Genomic DNA, 20,605 nt, shown 5'->3' on the forward strand with positions numbered 1-20,605 from the left:
CTGTCCCCAGGTGTTTCCTGTTTCCACTTTCCTTGATCGGTTCTTGTATGTATGTCCTACCGTCAGTCAGGTTACGCGTTCTACGTTTCCTGTGTTTCTTTTTGTTTCAGCTTTTGTTTACTCCTTTTTTTTCAATAAATACTCGCAAGTGCATCTGCTCTCCTCGTCTCCTTCCTGTACCCACCCTGACATTGTTAGAATAAATGCATTAATAGAAATTCTCCAAAATATATGAATTTTTCCAGACAGCTATTAAGGAGCAGTAAAGCCACTCTGCTGAAGTACAGAGTTATACAGGAGTTTTAGTAAAGTTTCTCCAGCACCGAGGTTGGAACAGTATTAGCATTAGCCGCTAACCATAGCGCTAGCTCTTTTGCCATTTAGAGGTGAGTATCTTGGACTGTAGTCTGTGTGTTTACCGTGTTAAAACAAACTACATGGAACAAACTGCTAGCTGATAGCACCCTGAGTTACCGAAACACTCAGGGTTCCTCAGTGTAGCGCTGTCGGGCCGAGTTTACTAGCACTAAGCGCTGCTAACTGTGGCTAGCGTTGCTTCTAACTGCGCTGCTTCTAACTGCGCTGCTGCTGCTTTCAGAAAAGAAATCTGTGTAGATTAACATCCAGCACTTGTTTGACTTTAAAAGAAAATGTTATAATAAAGAGTATAATAATAATAAAATATAATAATCTGTACTGACATAACTGCTTAAATTACACACATATACTTTTGATTTAAAGGTTAAAAAAATCCATACATACAAAGATTCTGGGCACCTCCTTTTAATTTCTAAATATCTTATAAGAAAGTTTACTTTAAAAATGAGATTACATTTTTGAGAATTTGTTTGTGTTAGTATAAAAATCAGCATCACAATGACTAAGGTATCCTATTTGTTCTATAGTTCATTCTGGAAAAGCATATATAAAAGCTGTAAAAATACAAAAAAAACGCCTAAATTTGTTTACTGGTATAGTAAATCAGTGTATTACAGTAAGAATATTCTCACTGCTGTGAACTTCTTTTGAAGAGGTCACACATTATAATGCATAATTTCCCGAATTTTAAGAGAAGTGGTTAGTTTTCATGTTTGTCGTCAAAGACAAATTCAAACCAAAGCTGTTTTTGACAGCTGTGAACATTCTTCTGAAGAAAAACATTCTGTGTGTGTGTGTGTGAAAAGAGCATGGGACACTGACCCAAACGTGTTGAATTTCCCACAACACAGACATGTGGAGAATACAGTGCGTAATGTAGTTCATTGTATTTTCTTTTTTTTTTTTTAAGAGGAAATTTATTAAAACTGCTATAAAGTTACCAGTCCTGGACAAATACTGCCTGACAGATGTCTGTACAGAAATCATAGACTTTTTTTTTATTATTAATTATGTTAATATTCCGGGTCAAAAAATAATGCTTTGTTACCATCTTACTCTACACAAGGTCAACTTTTATATTTATGAGTGGCAAAACAAAGAGTCAACAGTGTTAAGAGACTTAAGGTTCAGAACATGCTCATGCTTTGTGTATATTAATAGTAATAGTTCAATGCATACAAATTACAACTTTGGAAAAAAAATAAGACCACTTCAGTTTCTAAATCAGTTTCTCTGATTTTGCTATTTATAGGTATATGTTTCTCTCATTTCTCCCAAATTCCAAATAAAAATATTGTTTTTTAGAGCATTTATTTGCAGAAAATGAGAAATGGGTGAAATAACAAAAAAGCAGATGCAGAGCTTTCAGACCTCAAATAGTGCAAAGAGAACAAGTTCATATTCATAAAGTTTTAAAAGCTCAGAAATCAATATTTGGTGGAATAACCCTGTTTTTTTTTTATCACAGTTTTCATGCATCTTGGCATGTTCTCCTCCACCAGTCTTACACACTGCTTTTGGATAACTTTATGCCACTCCTGGTGCAGAAATGTGATGGTTGTGATCTTCCATCTTCCTGTTGATTTTATTCTAGAGTAAAATCAAAGAGTTTGGTCAAATCAAAGAAACTCATCTATCTATCTATTTTAAACCAATTAAAATACATTATTTTAAATACAAAACAATTACAGTACTGAATAACAATATTGTGGGTAGCAAAACCCAAAACTTTCTCTGACATTAATTCAAAGAGCTGTAAATGTGACATCTGGAAAGATCTGGCCAATATGGCTAAAAACCAGTAGAGAAGAAAAAGATACATCAAGATGTTACGATAATCGTTTTTTAATCGCATTGCAGACCTTTGAATCATAATTAAATTGAATTGAATTGTAAGGTATTTTGTTTTTTGAGAAACAACCCATTCACGTTTTTGTAAACCAGTAAATCCCACCCAGATGGTAATTTTATGATATTGCAATGTGTCCATTTTTATAGCATTATTAGTTTTGAGCATATCTATATTTATGATATATTGCAGATTCCTACATCCTGGTCATTTGTACCAGGCGCTATCTAGACATTATCCTGCCAGCTGCCTCAAAGTTCTGAGTTATTTTGCAGAGAATTCAAAGTGCTGGCAAAGTTGCTGACGTCGCCTAGTCTAAACCATGTGGAACATTTCCTGTAGTGCGAGTGAATCTGACAGGGATAATCTCCAGCTGCACACTACCTGTGTGAAAGGGCAGCTCAGGATAATGTCCAGACCTGATTCTCCAGACATGGAGATTCTGGAGTTCATAAGTGAAAACAGCTTTAAATGTTCCTGTTAGATTATATATGTTTAAATACATACATGTACAGGATGTTATCTTGCTTCTTTTAAAAAAAACACAACATTATTTTTACTATTATCATCTGAATAGCTTTAGCTTTAGCTTTAAATTTTAATTGACTCTACTGAGGTGCTTGAGTTTTTTTTTAGGCTAAGCCTCTTAAGTTCAGCAGGGCTCTGGTGGACAATACCCAAGACCTTTAGTCTTTAGTTCTTTTTCAGCCACGTTTCCAGCATGTTAAACTTGACAGTGCATGTAATTACTTCATTCTTCCGGTTGAGCATAAACAGATAGGTGCCGCTCACAGAAAACGAGGAGCAAACAGAAAACGAGTGCTCGAAAAACAAATTAGAAATAACGTCACCCATGCGGAAAAGAATAACAGTGGAGAAATTGGATAAATGGAAGTATAAAGTGCATATTTGTTGCGAGGCCGAGTGTGCCGTCTTCCCGTTTCAGCTTCTGACCTTTAAAATCTTAATGAACCTTGGGATGGCCTAAAGAAGCATGACTTTTCCAAAGGCAATATTTGGACAGAACCTCTGTCTGAGCACTCCTCTCTGGGTGGTTTTACATTTTTTGACTTTCGAGAAAGCCTGCAAGACATAAAACTCTTGCAACAAAAAAAAAACTAAAATAAATGCATTTTTGAGCTTGAGCTTGGCTGTAACTGAATCTGAACGGACTGAGAAATCCTTCTTTTTTTTGCGTTCTAGGGCCACCAGGGAAGCGAGGAAGAAGAGGGCGCAACGGAGACCCTGGTGAGTAAGCTAATCACTCTCACGACTGTTCAGTATCACATCCCTTCCATCTCAATCTGTGGGCAGTTTCAAGTGAAGTGTCAAGTCATAAAACCTATTCATGGAACTGGGTAATAGAAGGGTAATGACTACTGCCTTTCCACATTTTCCAAGTGGAAAGGATGGAGACTCGACCTACAAGTGCAGGGGAGCATTAAATTCTGTGTCTGCTCAATGACATTCCAACCGGGGTTTGGGCCGATTACACCGGCCATTACCACAGGTTCCGTTTTTACTGGACCTCCAGGAAGACGCTTTTACCTCCAAGTCCTGCACAAACTGGCACGACTCCTTGCTGGAGGACACGTGTCAATGGTGTCCCATCCGCAGACCATTTGAAAAAGGGATTCTGGATCAAATTATAATGCAAGGATCTGATTCCAAATGTGCTTTGCCACAAGGATAAATAAAAAATACTGTAGGCTAACGATCCCGAGTGCTCAGATGTGTACGGGCCGCTGGAGCAAAGGTAGGCACTTCATAAAAAGCAATTGAATGAGAGCATATAAATCTGAATGAATGCACATTAAAGCTTGTTTTTTCGATGGTGAGCTTGAGCTTTGAGGTAGCGGTTAGGTCGGAGAAGAGGAAATGAAGGCAGGCCCTGAATAGAAAAGGCAGGACATTGGACTCCATTACTGTTAATTTCGATAATGGCTTTCAAGTCGCAGGAATTAAACACAATCAAAGGACGGAGGTCACTTTTCAGAGTGGGTTTCTGATGTTTTTCAGAGTGCTCTGATATTAATTTTGCCAAATTAATTTCACATCTTGTAAATGGCCTGAAGGCGCTGTTTTCTGTTAGTGAAAAAGCCAAACAGATGCAGTTGAAGGCGTTGTTCATTTCAGGCTACTATTTTAAATGCATTTTCAGGGGTCTTGCTTCAAAACATAGAGAACAAAAGCTCTTAAATGCACTGTGTTGAACTGAAAGCTCAAAGCAGCAGTTCATAAGATGTATTAGTTTGAATTGAATTGAATTGAATTTAAATGAATTGAAAGAAAGCAGAAGGATTGCGAAGGGAAGTTGAGAAGGGAAAGGATATTCTGATTAATAGTATCAGTGTTCTGGCAGGAGTCCTGCATCATCTAATATATTCATTCTACTGTATAAAACCAAGTGTTCTTATCCCCTTCAAAACATCTCTAGCCACTGATTACTGCCACACCTGTTCTCAATCAAGAAATCACCAAAATCGGACCTGCCTGACAAAGCAAAGTATACCAGAAGATATTCAAATGCTAGACATCATTCCAATATCCAATGAAATTCAGTAACAAATGTGAAAATAAAAGGAATTGAGATCTATCAGTCTGGAAAAGGTTTAAAACCATTTCTAAAGTTTTGGGACTCCAGCGAACCAAAGCGAGAGCCATTATCCACAAATGGCGAAAACATAGAACAGTGTTGAACCTTCCCAGAAGTGGCCGGTTGACCAAAATTACTCAAAGAGCACAGAAGCAACTCATCCAAGAGGTTACAAAAAGACCCCACAACAACATTAGAACAACAAAGGACTGCAGGCCTCACTTGCCTCAGATGAGGTCAGTGTTCATGACTTTACCATAAGTAAGAGACTTGGCAAAAATGGCCTGCATGTCAGAGTGCCAAGACGAAAGCCACGGGGGAGACAAAAGAACATTAAAGCTTGTTTCAAGTTTGCCAGAAAACATCTTGATGATCCCTAAGACTTTTCAAAAAATAATCTGTGGATTGAAAAGACAAAAGCTGAACTCTTTGGAAGGTGTGTGTCTCTTTACATTTGGCGCAAAAGTAACATCACAATTCAGAAAAAGATCATCACACCTACAGTAGAGCTGGGTGATTAACCGATTTTATCGATTAATTTGAATCCACAGTTAAGGACGATGTGTTTTTATGAAAATCGTTTTCATCGAGTTTTAATTTCCACCACCAACGCTCACCTGTGGGCTCCCGTAGTTCAGAGTGAGCTTAGCCCCTCCCTCCCGCGCGCACCCCCCACCCCTCCCTTCCTCATGTGAAAACTTAATAAATAAAAAATTGTTTTTAACCATTTTTAGTAGGGGATTTTTAATGGCCATATCGAGGGCCATACCTGAGGCCATATCACCCAGCTCTAACCTACAGTAAAACGGTGGTAATGGTGGTGGTAGTGTGATGGTCTGAGGTTGTTTTGCTGTTTAATTGTGTTGTCTTTGACTAAATAAAGAAAAAAATTACAAAAAATTTAAGGTCAGTCAATCCAAAAAACTAACCAATAGCCGCAAACACAGCAAAGATCACTACATAGACTTTCACGATAACAATCCAGACGAATATGGTCACAATCTCTTCAACTGTACTGATCTGCGAGCCTCATCCTGGTGTTGCTGTAGCAGCGTGTCGCCGGCCAGATCAGGCATACCAAAGCGTTCACACTCGGGCCGCACCACCGACAGCACCACCAGCCAGGCCAAATACACAGCCTTCACTTCTTCCCCACGACCACACATACGCACCCCTCCACTTAGAATGTGGTCCACAGACAAGCCAAAACAAATGGGAGTTGATTCTCAAATAATGACTTTCTGAGCCCGTTTCTTTCCTCTCACCTTTACGCATCACACTAATGGAGCATTTGAAGTAAAATGGGTATATGACCCATGCTTCCCCTCATAAATGTATGAAATTAAAGGGAAATTTCCAGTGGACCTTACACTCTTAAAAAATGGTCTCATCTAGGGTTCACTGTAGTGCTTCCCTAAAGAAGTGGTCTTCAGGGATTACGTGGAAATTCAGACTTTCCCTCTGTTTTTATGTATTGCCTGTTTAGCCTAGACCACCTGAGGCTCTCAAAGGACAAAGTTGAGAACCATTAAAGTTATGAAGAGTGTTTCAAAGCTCGGTTCCTTTAGTTTTAAACTGAGTCTTTTAAAATGAAGGTGATACAAAGGGTTATTGGAGCTAGGCCATAGAAGAACCATTGTTGGTTTTATAAAGAACCATTATTGTATGAGAGATTTAAGTGTACAGAGACTTTATATCTACATATTAAACCATTAAAAGGATTCTCTTGAACAAAATGTTCCATTTCTGGAACCAAACATGTTTTCACCTTTCATTGAGAAATACTATGAAACAATCAGGTCACCTGCCCTTTTCCAGAAACTGGGCCAGGCTCCGAAAAATAAAGGTGCTGCAAAGGGTTTGTTGAGTGAACCAATTTTTGTGGTATTTTATGGCATTGCCTAAAAAACTCTTAATAGCAACTGTATTTTTAGGAAAGTACAGTTAATATGAGTAGGACTTGCTGTACCTGTTCCCTGGATATTATGTTCCCACCAGTGTGATTTACAAATTCAGTGGAGAACCATTTGCAACTAATCCCACAATTTTAGAACACAGACCCAGAATACTGAAGGTTACTTCTAAAACTTAATAAAAAGTTGCTTCAAATAATTCTATGAGAGATGCCACAGAAGAATCACTTTTGTTCCATAAAGAACCATATTAGATGGGTATTTAATCCTTTTATAATTTCTCTACACATACAAATCCATTCTACAAACATAGTTCTTCATGAAACCAAAAGAGATTGTTTTATGACGTAACTCAGGGAACCGTTTACTGCACAGTTACACCATCTAAAGAGTGTTGGCTTCTTATTTGCCAGCTTCTTTTATAGAAATATGTCTTTTACTGTAAATGTTGCAGAAGCTACAAGTGCTAGAATGTTAGTGCAGTAGCGCTTTAAGTGGAATTTCAGCTGTCTTTATGCTCTATAGTTGCATGATTATTTTTGTGAGTTAGTTATATTTAATATTTTTTAGATAGTTCCAATAGATAAATAAAAAAAAAGAAAAAGAAAAAAAATATTTATCACCAATTAAATAATCCACACTGAATGGATGACCTGACCTTGTTTGCACCTAAAGCCAGCATATTCTACATTTGCATCATTCTATAGATGACCTGCAGCTTTCTGGGCTTTACTGACAGCTAGAACTTTCTTGCAAACCATTTAGGAACCTTTATTTTAAGTATGTAATGAAAGGCCTTGGTTTTATTCTCCTATTTCGAGATGAGCACATGTTTAGAATGGCTTCTTGACAGTCATTAATGTATTCATCATAAGAAACTGGATAATTGCCGTGCGCTTCAATGTATGATGAATGAATGTCGTATTTCTGCATCAGTCAGCAAAAGGCAAAGCAAAGGGGAAAATCTTCAGCTATTTGAAGGGAAGATCTTTCAGCCGCAGTGTTAAAGGAGAACCAATCCTGGCCGGATCTCGTTGACCCCACAGTGGTGTTTGCCTGGCTAGGCGGTTTCCAGGGTGAGAAGCACCAAACTTCAGGCAAGAGCAGGGTCCCTGTCTGGGTGGATGGAACATCCTTTCATCTCGCTGCCCTTTGCCCGGAGTTCACTAGCTAATTGAAAATGGGAAAGCAAACTGGAAAAACACCAAGATGTTTACCAAGGAAGCGAAGCTCAAAGTGACACTTGATTGGAGCAGAAGCTGGGTCCGGTGAAAAGAGGTTGAGAAGGCAGAGACGCTGGATGGGTTGGAGTGGCCGGCGCAGTGCTGGGTGGGGTTGGCGGTCGGGTGGTGTTGAGTGAGGCCGCGGTGGTTGTCCGTGACCGTGCATAACGGGTGGTCAGTGCTTGGATGCGCTCTCTCATGCACTCATGGCCAGCTACACACCTCCTCTGTTCAGTCCAGGAGCCTCTCTGATGGCCAGACAACCACAGGAAAAAATCTATCAAACGCTGTTTCTTCCCTGCAGCTTCCTTTCCACATTTACTAAATTGCTTAGCAAAACAATAACACTCAATAAGGAAAACCAGAGCATTTGTTTGATCAGCAGCAGTGAGTACGTGCCAGCAAACTCAGCCACTCAATCTTCTTCCTTTTCCCCCGCTTTTTCTGAGCCAGAATATAATGACCATTCAAAAATCAAGCAAGTGATGTTCAAGTCAATCAAGTTTGGGAAAAATATTAGTCAGTAAATGAACCGTTTTTTTATAGTCAATGTGTGAGACCTGAATGATGTGACCAAGACAGCAAGCCTTTGTGAAGTACAAAGCCACAATATCCAGGGTAATGTCAGCATACCACCAAGAAGGACCAACCACATCCAACAGGATTAACTGTGGACACAAGAGGAAGCTGTCTGAAAGGGATGTTCGGGTGCTAACCCGGATTGTATCCAAAAACATAAAACCTTGACAGAATTCAACTCTCCTGTTTCCACTATATATATACATATATATATATATATTCCACTATATATATATATATATATATATATATATATATATATATATATATATATATATATATATATATATATTGTTGTTTTATGTTTAATTCTATAAACTACGAACAACATTTCTACCATATCCCCAATAAAAATATTGTTATTTAGAGTATTTATTTGCAGAAAGCGGATGAAATAACAAAAAAGATATAGAGCTTTCAGACCTCAAATAATGCAAAGAAAACAAGTTCATATTCATATTCATTGGTGGAATAACCCTGTAACAGTGTTTGTTTTCATGCATCTTGGTATGTTCTCCTCCACCAGTCTTACACACTGCTTTTGGATAACTTTATGCCACTCCTGGTGCAAAAATTCAAGCAGTTCAGCTTGGTTTGATGGTTTGTGATTATCCATCTTCCTCTTGATTATATTTCAGAGGTTTTTCGATTTAATAAAATCAAAGAAACTCATCATTTTTAAGGGCTCTCTTATTTTATCCAGAGCTGTAGATTACCATCAAAGTGCAATTTAAACAAAAAAGATAATGTACATGGGTTGTTTGTATAAAAATGGAGGATAAGCTCATTGAAACTATATCATACATAACATTCTAAAGGACCTGTATGAAAACTTTATATTTCACCAAATCAAACAGCAGAATTCCCTGGGACATTAAAATAATTTCTTTTATACACAGTTTTTTTATTTACTAGTTGAAAAGACCATGTTTTTATGGTATTAGAAAAAAATACTGACACTCTAACATTATACAAAAAGAACACCGCTGCTCGTCTACAGTTTGCCACAAATCAAATAGTCAAGCCAGAAGGCTATTGGAAGAATGTTTTGTGGATGGATGAGACCAAAATAGAGCTTTTTGGTTTGAAGAACTTGGAGTTTGGAAAAAGAAAAGAAAACACTGCATTCCAGCATAAGAACCAAAAGAAACTTTTAGTTGCAAAGGGGGGTCACACCAGATACTTTTGCCACTCACAAATATGTAATATTGGATTCTTTTCCTCAACAAATACATGACTAAGTATGATATTTTAAGTCAAGACTTACTCTTGACCAACAATGGAGTATAAATACCAAAAAGAAGGTCACCTGGTCCAACAACAACTGTTTCCTCTACATGGATGGCCAGGCACATGTATATTGTTTATCATGGGATGTGATGACACCAGGGTGCACTGTGGGAAGAAGACAAGCCAGTGGAGTGGTTCAGCCTACAGATCTGGAAAAAAAATAGAGACTACTTAAAATTTTGAGTTTCTAAAAACCTCTGGAATATAATCAAGAGAAAGATGGATGATCACAAGCCACAAAATAAGCTGAACTCCTTGAATTTTTGCACCAGGAGTGGCATAAAGTTATCCAAAAGCAGTGTGTAAGACTGGTGGAGGAGAACATGCCAAGATGCATAAAAACTATGATTAAAAAACAGGGTTATTCCACCAAATATTGATTTGGTGAACTCTTAAAACTTGAATATGAATATGAACTTGTTTTCTTTGCATTAGTTGAAGTCTGAAAGCTCTGCCTCTTTTTTGTTATTTCAGCCACTTCTCATTTTCTGCAAATAAAAGCTCTAAATGACAATAATTCTATTTGAAATTTGAGAGAAATGTTGTCCGTAGTTTATAGAATAAAAAAAACAATGTTTATCTCACTCAAACATATACCTATAAATAGCAAAAGCAGAGAAACTGATTCAGAATATATATCGTCGCTGTTCAATGAAAAACACTTATCTCCAAAACAGCAATTTTACAGGAGAGAGAAAAAATCTTGTAAATGTTTAATGGAAGTCAATGTAAAAAGAGTTTACTTCAGGTCATTTTGAAGAGTTTCTATTGGTCCGTTCATCAAGAAATTTTGGCACAGTGTAAGGGACAGTTTGTTCAAATTATGTAGTAAACTAAAAATCGACAAAAATGGAGATAAGTGTTTTTCATTGGACAGCGATGATATGTGCTCTAGAGAGTTCTATTTCACTGGTAGTGCTTCTCTACAGAGATTAGACAAGCTGTGTGTGTGTGTGTGTGTGTGTGTGTGTATCAGCTATAGATGCAATTTAAAGCTGAGTGCATTCGAGAGCATTAGAGAGGGTGTCCATAAACAATTGGACATATAGTACGTATCGTCGCTGTCCAAAACAAAAAACAAGTATCTCCAAATTTCTTGATGAACAGACCAATAGAAACTCTTCAAAATGACCTGAAATGAACTCTTTTTACATTGACTTCCATTAAAATTTTACTAGTTATTTTCTCTCTCCTGTATAGTTGCTGTTTTGGAGATAAGTGTTTTTTATTGGACAGTGACGATATGTTAGAATTTGCTTTTTTTTTTTAAGGATTTTGCCCCTTATTTCATTAAATAATGAATGAGAAACTGTATTATGACACTTTTATAATAAATATAAGTGATATAACACTGTTAGAGGTATATCAACATTGACAATGTTAAAATGAAACACTTGTAATGTTAATTTAACAGTAACCGTGTTGATTGAACACTGGCAAATTCGCTGTATAGATGCACTGCATTTCACACCTTGTCTGACAGCTACAATAGCACACGCTGCTTTACTCCTAACGTAAACTCCACTGCTGTCAGTGCTCCAGACCTTCATGTAGAATCTGCTGGTGATAATGACTTGTCCTTTCATGTGATCACACACCGTGCCAAGAGGCCATCCATCATGAAGTCACACGTGGTGAAACACTGAAAGGTCTGCAGCACAGGAGCAGGGCTTCGTTTTTCCAACATCAACCTACGGGATTAAACCTGAGGAACCAAGTCTGACAGCTCTGGCTCACTCTGTGCTACACAGAGCTGCAACTAACAATTATTTCTGCAATAGATTAATCTAATCAAATCATTACGCTTTCTGCTGCTTCCTGTCACTTCGCCCTGCTTCCTGTCACTTCATCTGTGCTGCTACAGAGTATTTTGAGTTTTGAGGCCATATCACCCCTATACTGTCTCTGGTGTGCAGGAATCTGCCATAATGACCATGTATACCATGTGTACATTACATACAGCATTAATGAGTACTTTATGAATGTCAAATACATTCTTTATTATGGAAAAGAGTCTGTCAAAATATCATTACAGTCTTTTACTAAAGTGTATAGGACTTTAAACTTCCAGTTTAACCTAAAAGCATTGAACTGCACTGCTTCTGATAAAGCAGAATGTTTCCTTCAATGCATTATTTTGAACCAATCGTGACTTGAAAACGAATAACAAAGTGGTGGGAATCTTCTCCATGGTTTTGGCTCACTTTTTGCATGCATGTTTTAATAAACATGGCTACTTCAGACACAGTGTAAGTGCAGGCACAGCAGATATTTCACAGTTCATATATTCATTTTTCTTCTTAAAATAGTTCCTATTTCTTGGAAGGCTTCTTACAGATGCTGGTTGTGGATGAAACAGTATGAACTTCTAGTGAACAAAATTGGTTGTTTGTTATCGTCCCCACATTATAATGATGTTAAACTGATAATCAGCTTTAAAATTAGAATTCACAACTAAGAATTGACCCAAAACTGGGAATTGGTTAATACTTAAAAATTTCCTCACAATTGAGAGTTGGCTTACAACTGAGAATTTACTCACAACTAAGAATCGGCTCACACCTGAGAATCGGCTCACAACAAAGAATCGGCTCACAACTAAGAATTGGCTCACGACTGAGAATTTACTCACAATTGAGAATTGGCTCACAACTGAGAATTGAAAGACAACTAAGAATTGAAATACAACTAAGAATTGACTCACAACTGAGAATTGGTTCAATACTGAGAATTGAAACACAACTAAGAATTGAAATACAACTAAGAATTGACTCACAACAGAGAATTTGTATAACACCGAAAATTTACTTACAACTGAGAATTGACTCACAACAAAAAATTGGCTCACAACTGAGAATTTGTTCAATACTGAAAAGTTACTTACGACTAAGAATCAGCTTATAACAAAGAATTAACTTAGAATGGACTGAGAATGGACTTACAGGTGACAGTTGGCTTACAACTGAGAATCATACAGCTGAGAATCGACTCACAACTGAGAGTCATACAGCTGAGAATCGACTCACAACTGAGAATCGACTCACAACTGAGAGTCATACAGCTGAGAATCGACTCACAACTGAGAATCGACTCACAACTGAGAGTCATACAGCTGAGAATCGACTCACAACTGAGAATCGACTCACAGCTGAGAATAGACTTACAACTGAGAGTCATACAGCTGAGAATCGACTCACAACTGAGAATCGACTCACAACTGAGAGTCATACAGCTGAGAATCGACTCACAACTGAGAATCGACTCACAACTGAGAGTCATACAGCTGAGAATCGACTCACAACTGAGAATCGACTCACAACTGAGAGTCATACAGCTGAGAATCGACTCACAACTGAGAATCGACTCACAGCTGAGAATAGACTTACAACTGAGAGTCATACAGCTGAGAATCGACTCACAACTGAGAATCGACTCACAACTGAGAGTCATACAGCTGAGAATCGACTCACAACTGAGAATCGACTCACAACTGAGAGTCATACAGCTGAGAATCGACTCACAACTGAGAATCGACTCACAGCTGAGAATCGACTTACAACTGAGAATCATACAGCTGAGAATTGACTCACAACTGAGAGTTGACTTACAACTAAGAATCAGCTCAGAATGGAAATTGGCTCACAGCTGATAATTGATTCACAACTGAGAATCGACTCACAACTGAGAATCGACTCACAACTGAGAGTCATACAGCTGAGAATCGACTCACAACTGAGAATTGACACAGCAAAAAATTCACTCCCATCTGAGAATCTACTCACACTTAAGAATCGACTTACAACAAAAAATTGAGTCACATTTGAAAATTGGCTCACAACTGAGAATTGACTCACAGCTGAAAATTGACTCACAACTAAAACTCGACTCACGTCTAAATATCGAGTCACATTTGACAATTGGCTGACAACTGAGAATTGGTTTACAGCTGAGGATCACCTCCCATCTAAGTGTTGAGTCTTCAAACCCAACGCTACTTCAGCTGTTAACACTATTTCAAGCTCTTAGTATCTTTGACTAATAAAAGAGAAAGATAGATTACTAAACTTAAATTCAGACATGATTGGGAGCCTTTATGTCTCAGATTCCTTTTTGCTCAACTGCCCTACCAATAAAAAGACACAAAAAATAGCAAATATGTCACATTTATGCACAACAACCTATTTAGATGTTCCTGTGTGAGATCATGTGTAGATCATGTTTGGAATGATTCATCTCTGTGTTTTACAATGAGGTAAATAGAATTTAAACATTAAACAAAAGCTGACAACAACCTCATCCTTCAAGTATAAGTATAGTATGAAGTATAGCTTCATTTCAGTATCCAGTGTTGACCAGAGGAGAGATAAGCATCTTTTTTGAGTTTTGGTTTCTCTCTGAGTTTCTTCCTAATTATCAGCCAGAAGTTTTTCCTTGCCACTGTCATCACTAGCTTTCTCAAAGGAGTCTGTAAAGCTGCTTTGTAACAACATCTATCCAGCTGAAAGGTGCTGTATAAATATATTTTAATAAAATTTAATGAAAAAAAAAAACTGGACTGAGCCCAAGACATTGGTTCGGGACATCAGTAATAAATATGCAGGTCATTATATGTCTATTTTTTCTTTGACCTTCTGGCTGGTCTACGTTCCTATTTTGGATGACAAACATAATTACACATGATGAGATTTGCTTGTTAAATTAATAGCTGTGTATAATAAACCAAAAGCGCATTTCAGAGCACAGCTGCAGAAATGATTTGCTCTTCACCTCCAGTGTGAGGAAGCTTTCAAGCAAAAAAAAAAAAAACTGGCACTAAAAAATAAAGCTTTTTAGTTGAGCAGCTGTGGTTTCTTAATAAGATCCAAGGAATCAAAATGGCGAGCGAGGCTCTTTGATAAAATCCCAATAGTTGTGCTCCACGGACTCATTGAGCGATGGGGTAATTGGGTGGAGGGCACGGCTCTACCACCCCCACAAAGCCTTCAGCAGGGAGGAAGAAAAAACTTTCACGCGTGTAACAAGCCCACAGCTCCCGTGTAACGCTATATGACTCTGTAAACGCTATGTGACGGCCCACCCTGTCATTGTTGGCCAACATCTTTGGAAAGCAGATCCAGGAACGGCATTTTGTCAAGATGCCAGAGTTAAATGCCACAAGTATAAATAAAAAGCTCGTATCTGCCTGCATGCGGTAATGAGACGCTGCTTCAGCCGTGCCGTTGAAACCCGAGTAGCCGGAAGTGAAGATATTCCGTCTGCCTTTTTTGGCCCCTGGGGTTTAGCTCTGAATCACTGAAATGGGTATTTTAGAGCAGTCTGGATTTGAGACATTATTAGAGGTCATCACATCAAAGCTGCTGGGTGTCTCGCAGCTCATGAATGAGTAACTGATCTCTCATCTGTAGCACATTTGCCCAGATTATGACTGAGTTTCTTTTTTCTTCTCTTTTTTTCTGCTTTTCTCCACAGGACCCCCTGTAAGTACCATGGCAACAAGCTAGCTGAATGGTTTGCATGACTGTACATCATTACAGGTAAAACCTCAGACGCAGTACGCATGAGCGGTCGCGGGCAGAAAGAACAAGCTGGAGGAATTGGAAATCCTTTTTTCATTTATTCTTCTGCAACTCTTTTATTGTGAATTGTCACATTTGGATAGAGGCAAATGTAAATTTTAGTATATATTGAGCGATTGCAATACTTTTTTATACAGCTCTGGAAAAAAAAATAACAGACCACTTATAAATTATGAGTTTTTTTATTTTATTTTACCAAATAGAAAACATCTAGATTATAAAAAAGAGAAAGATGGATGATCACAAGCCATCAGACCAAGCTGAACTGCTTGAATTTTTGCACCAGGAGTGAGTGGCATGAGCAGTGTGTAAGACTGGTGGAGGAGAACATGCCAAGATGCATGAAAACTGTCATTAAAAACCAGGGTTATTCCACCAAATATTGATTTCTGAACTCTTAAAACTGTATGAATAGGAACTTGTTTTCTTTGCATTATTTGAGGTCTGAAAGCTCTGCACCTTTTTTCTTATTTCAGCCATTTCTTATTTTCTGCAAATAAATGTTAAGGTTAATTTTACTCAAACATATACCTATAAATAGCAATCAGAAAAACTGATTCAGAAACTGTGTTCTCTTAATTTTTTTCTAAAATTTTAATTCTTTTATTAAGATTTTATAAACATGATATGAGTATTTTATACTAAGGGTGTTTTCACACCAGCACTATTTGGTCCAGTTAAAACAGACTCGGACTCCTATACTATGGTTCTGTCAGCAGGTGTGGAAAAAGTAATCACACTGGTGTGGACCAAAAAAACAATACTAAGACCTATAAGAGGAGGTGGTCTCAGTGTGGTTCCAAACAAACTCCAGAGGGGTTCGTTTGTGGTGAAAATTATATTATATGTTATGTTTATATGTTTCACACTTAATGACGTATGTGCAGCTCTCGCTGCTCATGCCGCATTGTTTTGCTTACTGCGCAGACATGTGTAGCTCCTGTGTAGCTTTAATGTCTTCTATACTAAATTTATAATGTAAAAAAAAAACATAAAAAGAAATAAAACACATTGAAGGAGAAGAGGTGTGTCCAGAGGCGGTCTTTGCATAGAGGCATTGCTAGGCAACTACCTTGGGCCCCTCCCACTGCAGCCCCCTGTAGGGCCCCCTGACTAGCTGCAAACTTCCCATAGGCCTACAGCTGGTAATTGGGGCCCTTTGGACAGTAATTCACAGATAGTGCGTTCAGAAATGGTGATTCTTTTATGTTTAAAATGGAAACAAAGACAACACAATAAATTACAAAAAATACAGTTCAGTCCACACCCCCTCTCTTTCGCGTTAAAATGGAATATTCTAAAAATATAAACTAAACTAAAAACAGATGCTCTTCCAAAACTGATAAGCTTTTTTTCATCAATAAAATACAAAAAATATTTAAAATGAATAAAAAGTAATTAATATAAAATAAAAGCTAATTTAAAACACAATCAAAAGCTATCTCATAGTGCGCAGAATAATATCTAATATAATATCATATAATATCATCATATATAATATAATATCAGTTTCAGTTAGTTTCAGTTTCAAATAATTGAAACAGCTCCCCAAAACCTCAAACTATCCTTTATATTTGACAATATTTGATTACTTTACAGGTCCTCACTCATCTTAATTTTAGTTGTTATATTATTTTTAGTCTCGCACTGAATTTAGCTCCGTGCTGCGGGAAGGATGGAGGGAGGGAGGGGGAGAGAGAGAGCGCAGCGCAGCGGCGCATTTTGCCTGATTTCTCTTGATTAAATTTCAATAAACATGTGAATTTAATACCTTTTAATACCACATATTTTAATTCACATGATAGGACCTTATTTATTAAAACATTTTTTTTTTTATTGCAATGCCTCACGCTTTCCTTATGACTGACGCGTGCATTCCCTATGACTGACTCTAAACTGTTTGATCCAGTTGTTATATTATATTATATTAATATCATTTTAACGTTTTTCGTTTCTATGTTTTGAAATTCGTTAGATTATATTTTTGTCAACATTTTGGGTTTATTTTCGTTTGTTATTTTTCTAATAATGATAGAAATTACATAATTTATTTTTAAAGTAACGTGCCCAACACTGGCTGACAATAAGCAAGTTTCCCGACGCACAACCAGCGTGAATGACATGAAATGTTTAAAATTAATACAGACATGTAGAAAAATGAAGACGAAGACAAGCTGTAACCTAGATATAAATAATAATATTCTAATAATAATACAATAATAATATAATAATAATAAATTATAGAATAATATGCCAATTAGGCATATTTGTAGCAGAAGGGTATTTTAATTTTCATCCCTGAAGTTATATACCTGATTTGATCTATTTCCGTACAATCCCTGCTAAAGTTTTAGGTGAAGGAGACTTAAAGAAGGTCAGTGCATGCTGGAAAAACAAAAAAGTGGGCGTGGCATCGCGATGGTTACCATCCACCACGATGTTGGGTCATAAATGACCATGGATGATGATATCGGCACATGCCTATTTCTCGCATATTAATGTTGATGGGCCCCCTAGCTAAATTCGCCTTGAGCCGCCAAATTGCTAAGTCCGCCACTGGGTGTGTCCAAACGTTTAACTGGTACTATAATTGCTGGGTAACGGTTTTAATCAGAGGAGGCAAAATACAAAGGTACAGAATAAGCAAAATAAACACAAGAAGCAAGGGAACAATAAGAACAGGCAGGAACAAACCAGACTGCGGTGCTTTACCTATACAATAACAGAGCCATGAATGACATACCATCATGTCTCAAAACTCTTATACTTTGAATGTTCAACAGTAGTTTGAATTGTTGTGGTTTCTGAAGTGTTTCTAAACATGATGGTCAGCTTTTCACAGCAAGAAGTGTAGAAAAAATGTGCAATATTATGCTAATATTGTGAATAAAAGTTGTGACTGATATTATGTTATTAATTTATTATTTTGTCAATCTGCGCTTTATTACTCATCAGCACCACCAATAATAGCAGAAATAAAATGAATAGGATTAACAACTTAATGCATTTATTAATAATAATAATCATTATTATCATTAATAATAATAACAACAGTCAATGCTTCCAATAAAAATAACTATTGGCAATTTTATCAGCGAAAAAGGGGCTACTTAAGCACAGACACTGACAGGGAACCCCTGGGGGAGATAACGAGGGGACTGGGCTACACAGAAAGCACAGGAGGGAAGACTAATGACTAGACGATACAGAGCTGAGAAAAGAAAACACAATCAAAACAAGCAGACAAAGGAAAAACAAGGATAGAAACAAAGAAAGACAGGAAACTAAGCAAGAACAAGAGGCATGACAAACATTCTAGCTGTTCTAGTGTTCTAATAATGGCACTGTCAGAACGCCCCAGATTACAGTACCCACTCTGTACAGTAGATTAATAAATTTTTACACACAAATCCAATGGCAAATCTGCTAAATCCAGCATAATAGCAAGGCTTATTGGGTTACTATTAAAAAACACACTAAAATACCAATGTAATCTGACTATATGATTAAAATAATATTTTCATCCGTGGAAATCCTAATGGAAGAATTGTACTTTCATCTAAAAATGTCCCGGGTTTCCTACACCAACCAAAGGGTTGCCAGTTCCTCCACTGAAAAAAGAGAGTCTCACTTCATTATGTGCCGAGTGATCACATGAGCCTTTTACCTCGCACACATGGAAAACGTCTGGCAACCGTGCTAACAAAGACAAACCCATATTTAACCATTAGAGGCTCTGACAGGTCGGAAGGCGGCGGTGCGTTACTCGGGTCAGAATGGGCCTCGTGAGTTTGAGCAGAGTAATTTATGGAGTTGGTGTGCGATCGAGTGGGTATAATGGTGCATGTCTTCAGAACTGTAAAAGGAACTCACTAAACTAATTCGTTCTTCATTTACACACACTCGCCATAACCTTTACAGCTGAAGGTTAAGTGAAGCCACGTGGTGAAGGTGGCTTTCTAGTGGTATTATGGCTATATTCAGCCATCAATCACGTGACTAAGTGCTGCGCATCAGCCCAGTCTAGTGGGGTAGTTTATTCAGAACTAGGGCTGGGTATTGGTCACAATTTTTGATACAGATATGATACTTTGAATTTGATACCAATGCCTAAAAAAAATGTTTCAATACCTTTTTCTAAATTGTAACCAAAAAATGAAAAAAAGCGATAATTAGCATTACACAACTTATTTATTTAGCAGCTGAAATGAGTAATGTCATTCTCATACTGTCACACTAAACGACAGACAGCATGAGCGAGTGACCGAGAGAGAGCGAATGAGACACAGCGTAAGTGAGTGAGAGAAAGAGATGGAGTGAGCACCTGAAGGAGTTCAGCACAGCAGTGAGAGAGAGAGAGAGACAGCGTAAGTGAGAGAGAGAGAGCAAGTGAGAGACAGTGCGAGTGAGTGAGAGAGAGTGATCGAGTGAGAGACAGCACAAGTGAGTGAGAGACAGTGCGAGTGACCGAGAGACAGCGAGTGAGAGCCAGCAGGAGTGAGAGCGAGAGAAAGCATGAGCGAGTGACCGAGAGAGAGCGAATGAGAGACAGCATAAGTAAGTGAGAGAAAGAGATGGAGCGAGCGCCTGAGAGAGTTCAGCACAGCAGTGAGAGAGAGAGAGAGAGACAGCGTAAGTGAGTGAGAGAGAGAGAGAGAGAGAGAGAGAGAGAGAGCAAGAGACAGTGCGAGCGAGTGAGAGAGAGAGAGCAAGAGACAGTGCAAGCGAGTGAGAGAGAGAGAGAGCAAGAGACAGTGCGAGCTAGTGAGAGAGAAAGAGAGAGCAAGAGACAGTGCGAGCTAGTGAGAGAGAGAGAGAGCAAGAGACAGTGCGAGCTAGTGAGAGAGAAAGAGAGCAAGAGACAGTGCGAGCGAGTGAGAGAGAGAGAGAGCAAGAGACAGTGCGAGCGAGTGAAAGAGAGAGAGCAAGAGACAGTGCGAGCGAGTGAGTGAGATAGAGAGAGAGCAAGAGACAGTGCGAGCGAGTGAGAGAGAGAGAGAGAGAGAGAGAGAGAATAATACCAGGAACAATAAGCGATTAAATATCTGTGTGTAATGTACTGTGATAATATTCCATTCAGCTTGAATATTCTAATGCAGTTTCTGCAGATGGGGTTGAGAGTACGTATGAGTGTTGAGAGTACGTCCAATAACATCCCACACAGTTTTAATTGGGGATTCATATGATTAGTGATGATGAGG

General features: G+C 38.0%; 1 protein-coding gene across 1 annotated transcript in view; it reads left to right on the plus strand.

Moving 5' to 3' along the window:
• Window positions 1-20,605, plus strand: part of LOC103039012 (collagen alpha-1(XXV) chain) — a 318,678-nt gene that overhangs the window by 161,633 nt on the left and 136,440 nt on the right. The window contains exons 3-4 of the mRNA XM_022678290.2: window positions 3,431-3,475; window positions 15,298-15,305. Of these exons, the coding sequence (XP_022534011.2) occupies window positions 3,431-3,475; window positions 15,298-15,305 (53 nt within the window). The remainder of the gene's footprint in view (window positions 1-3,430; window positions 3,476-15,297; window positions 15,306-20,605) is intronic.

This window comes from Astyanax mexicanus, chromosome 8 (genome assembly GCF_023375975.1).
Source record: "Astyanax mexicanus isolate ESR-SI-001 chromosome 8, AstMex3_surface, whole genome shotgun sequence".
NCBI lineage: Eukaryota > Metazoa > Chordata > Actinopteri > Characiformes > Acestrorhamphidae > Astyanax > Astyanax mexicanus.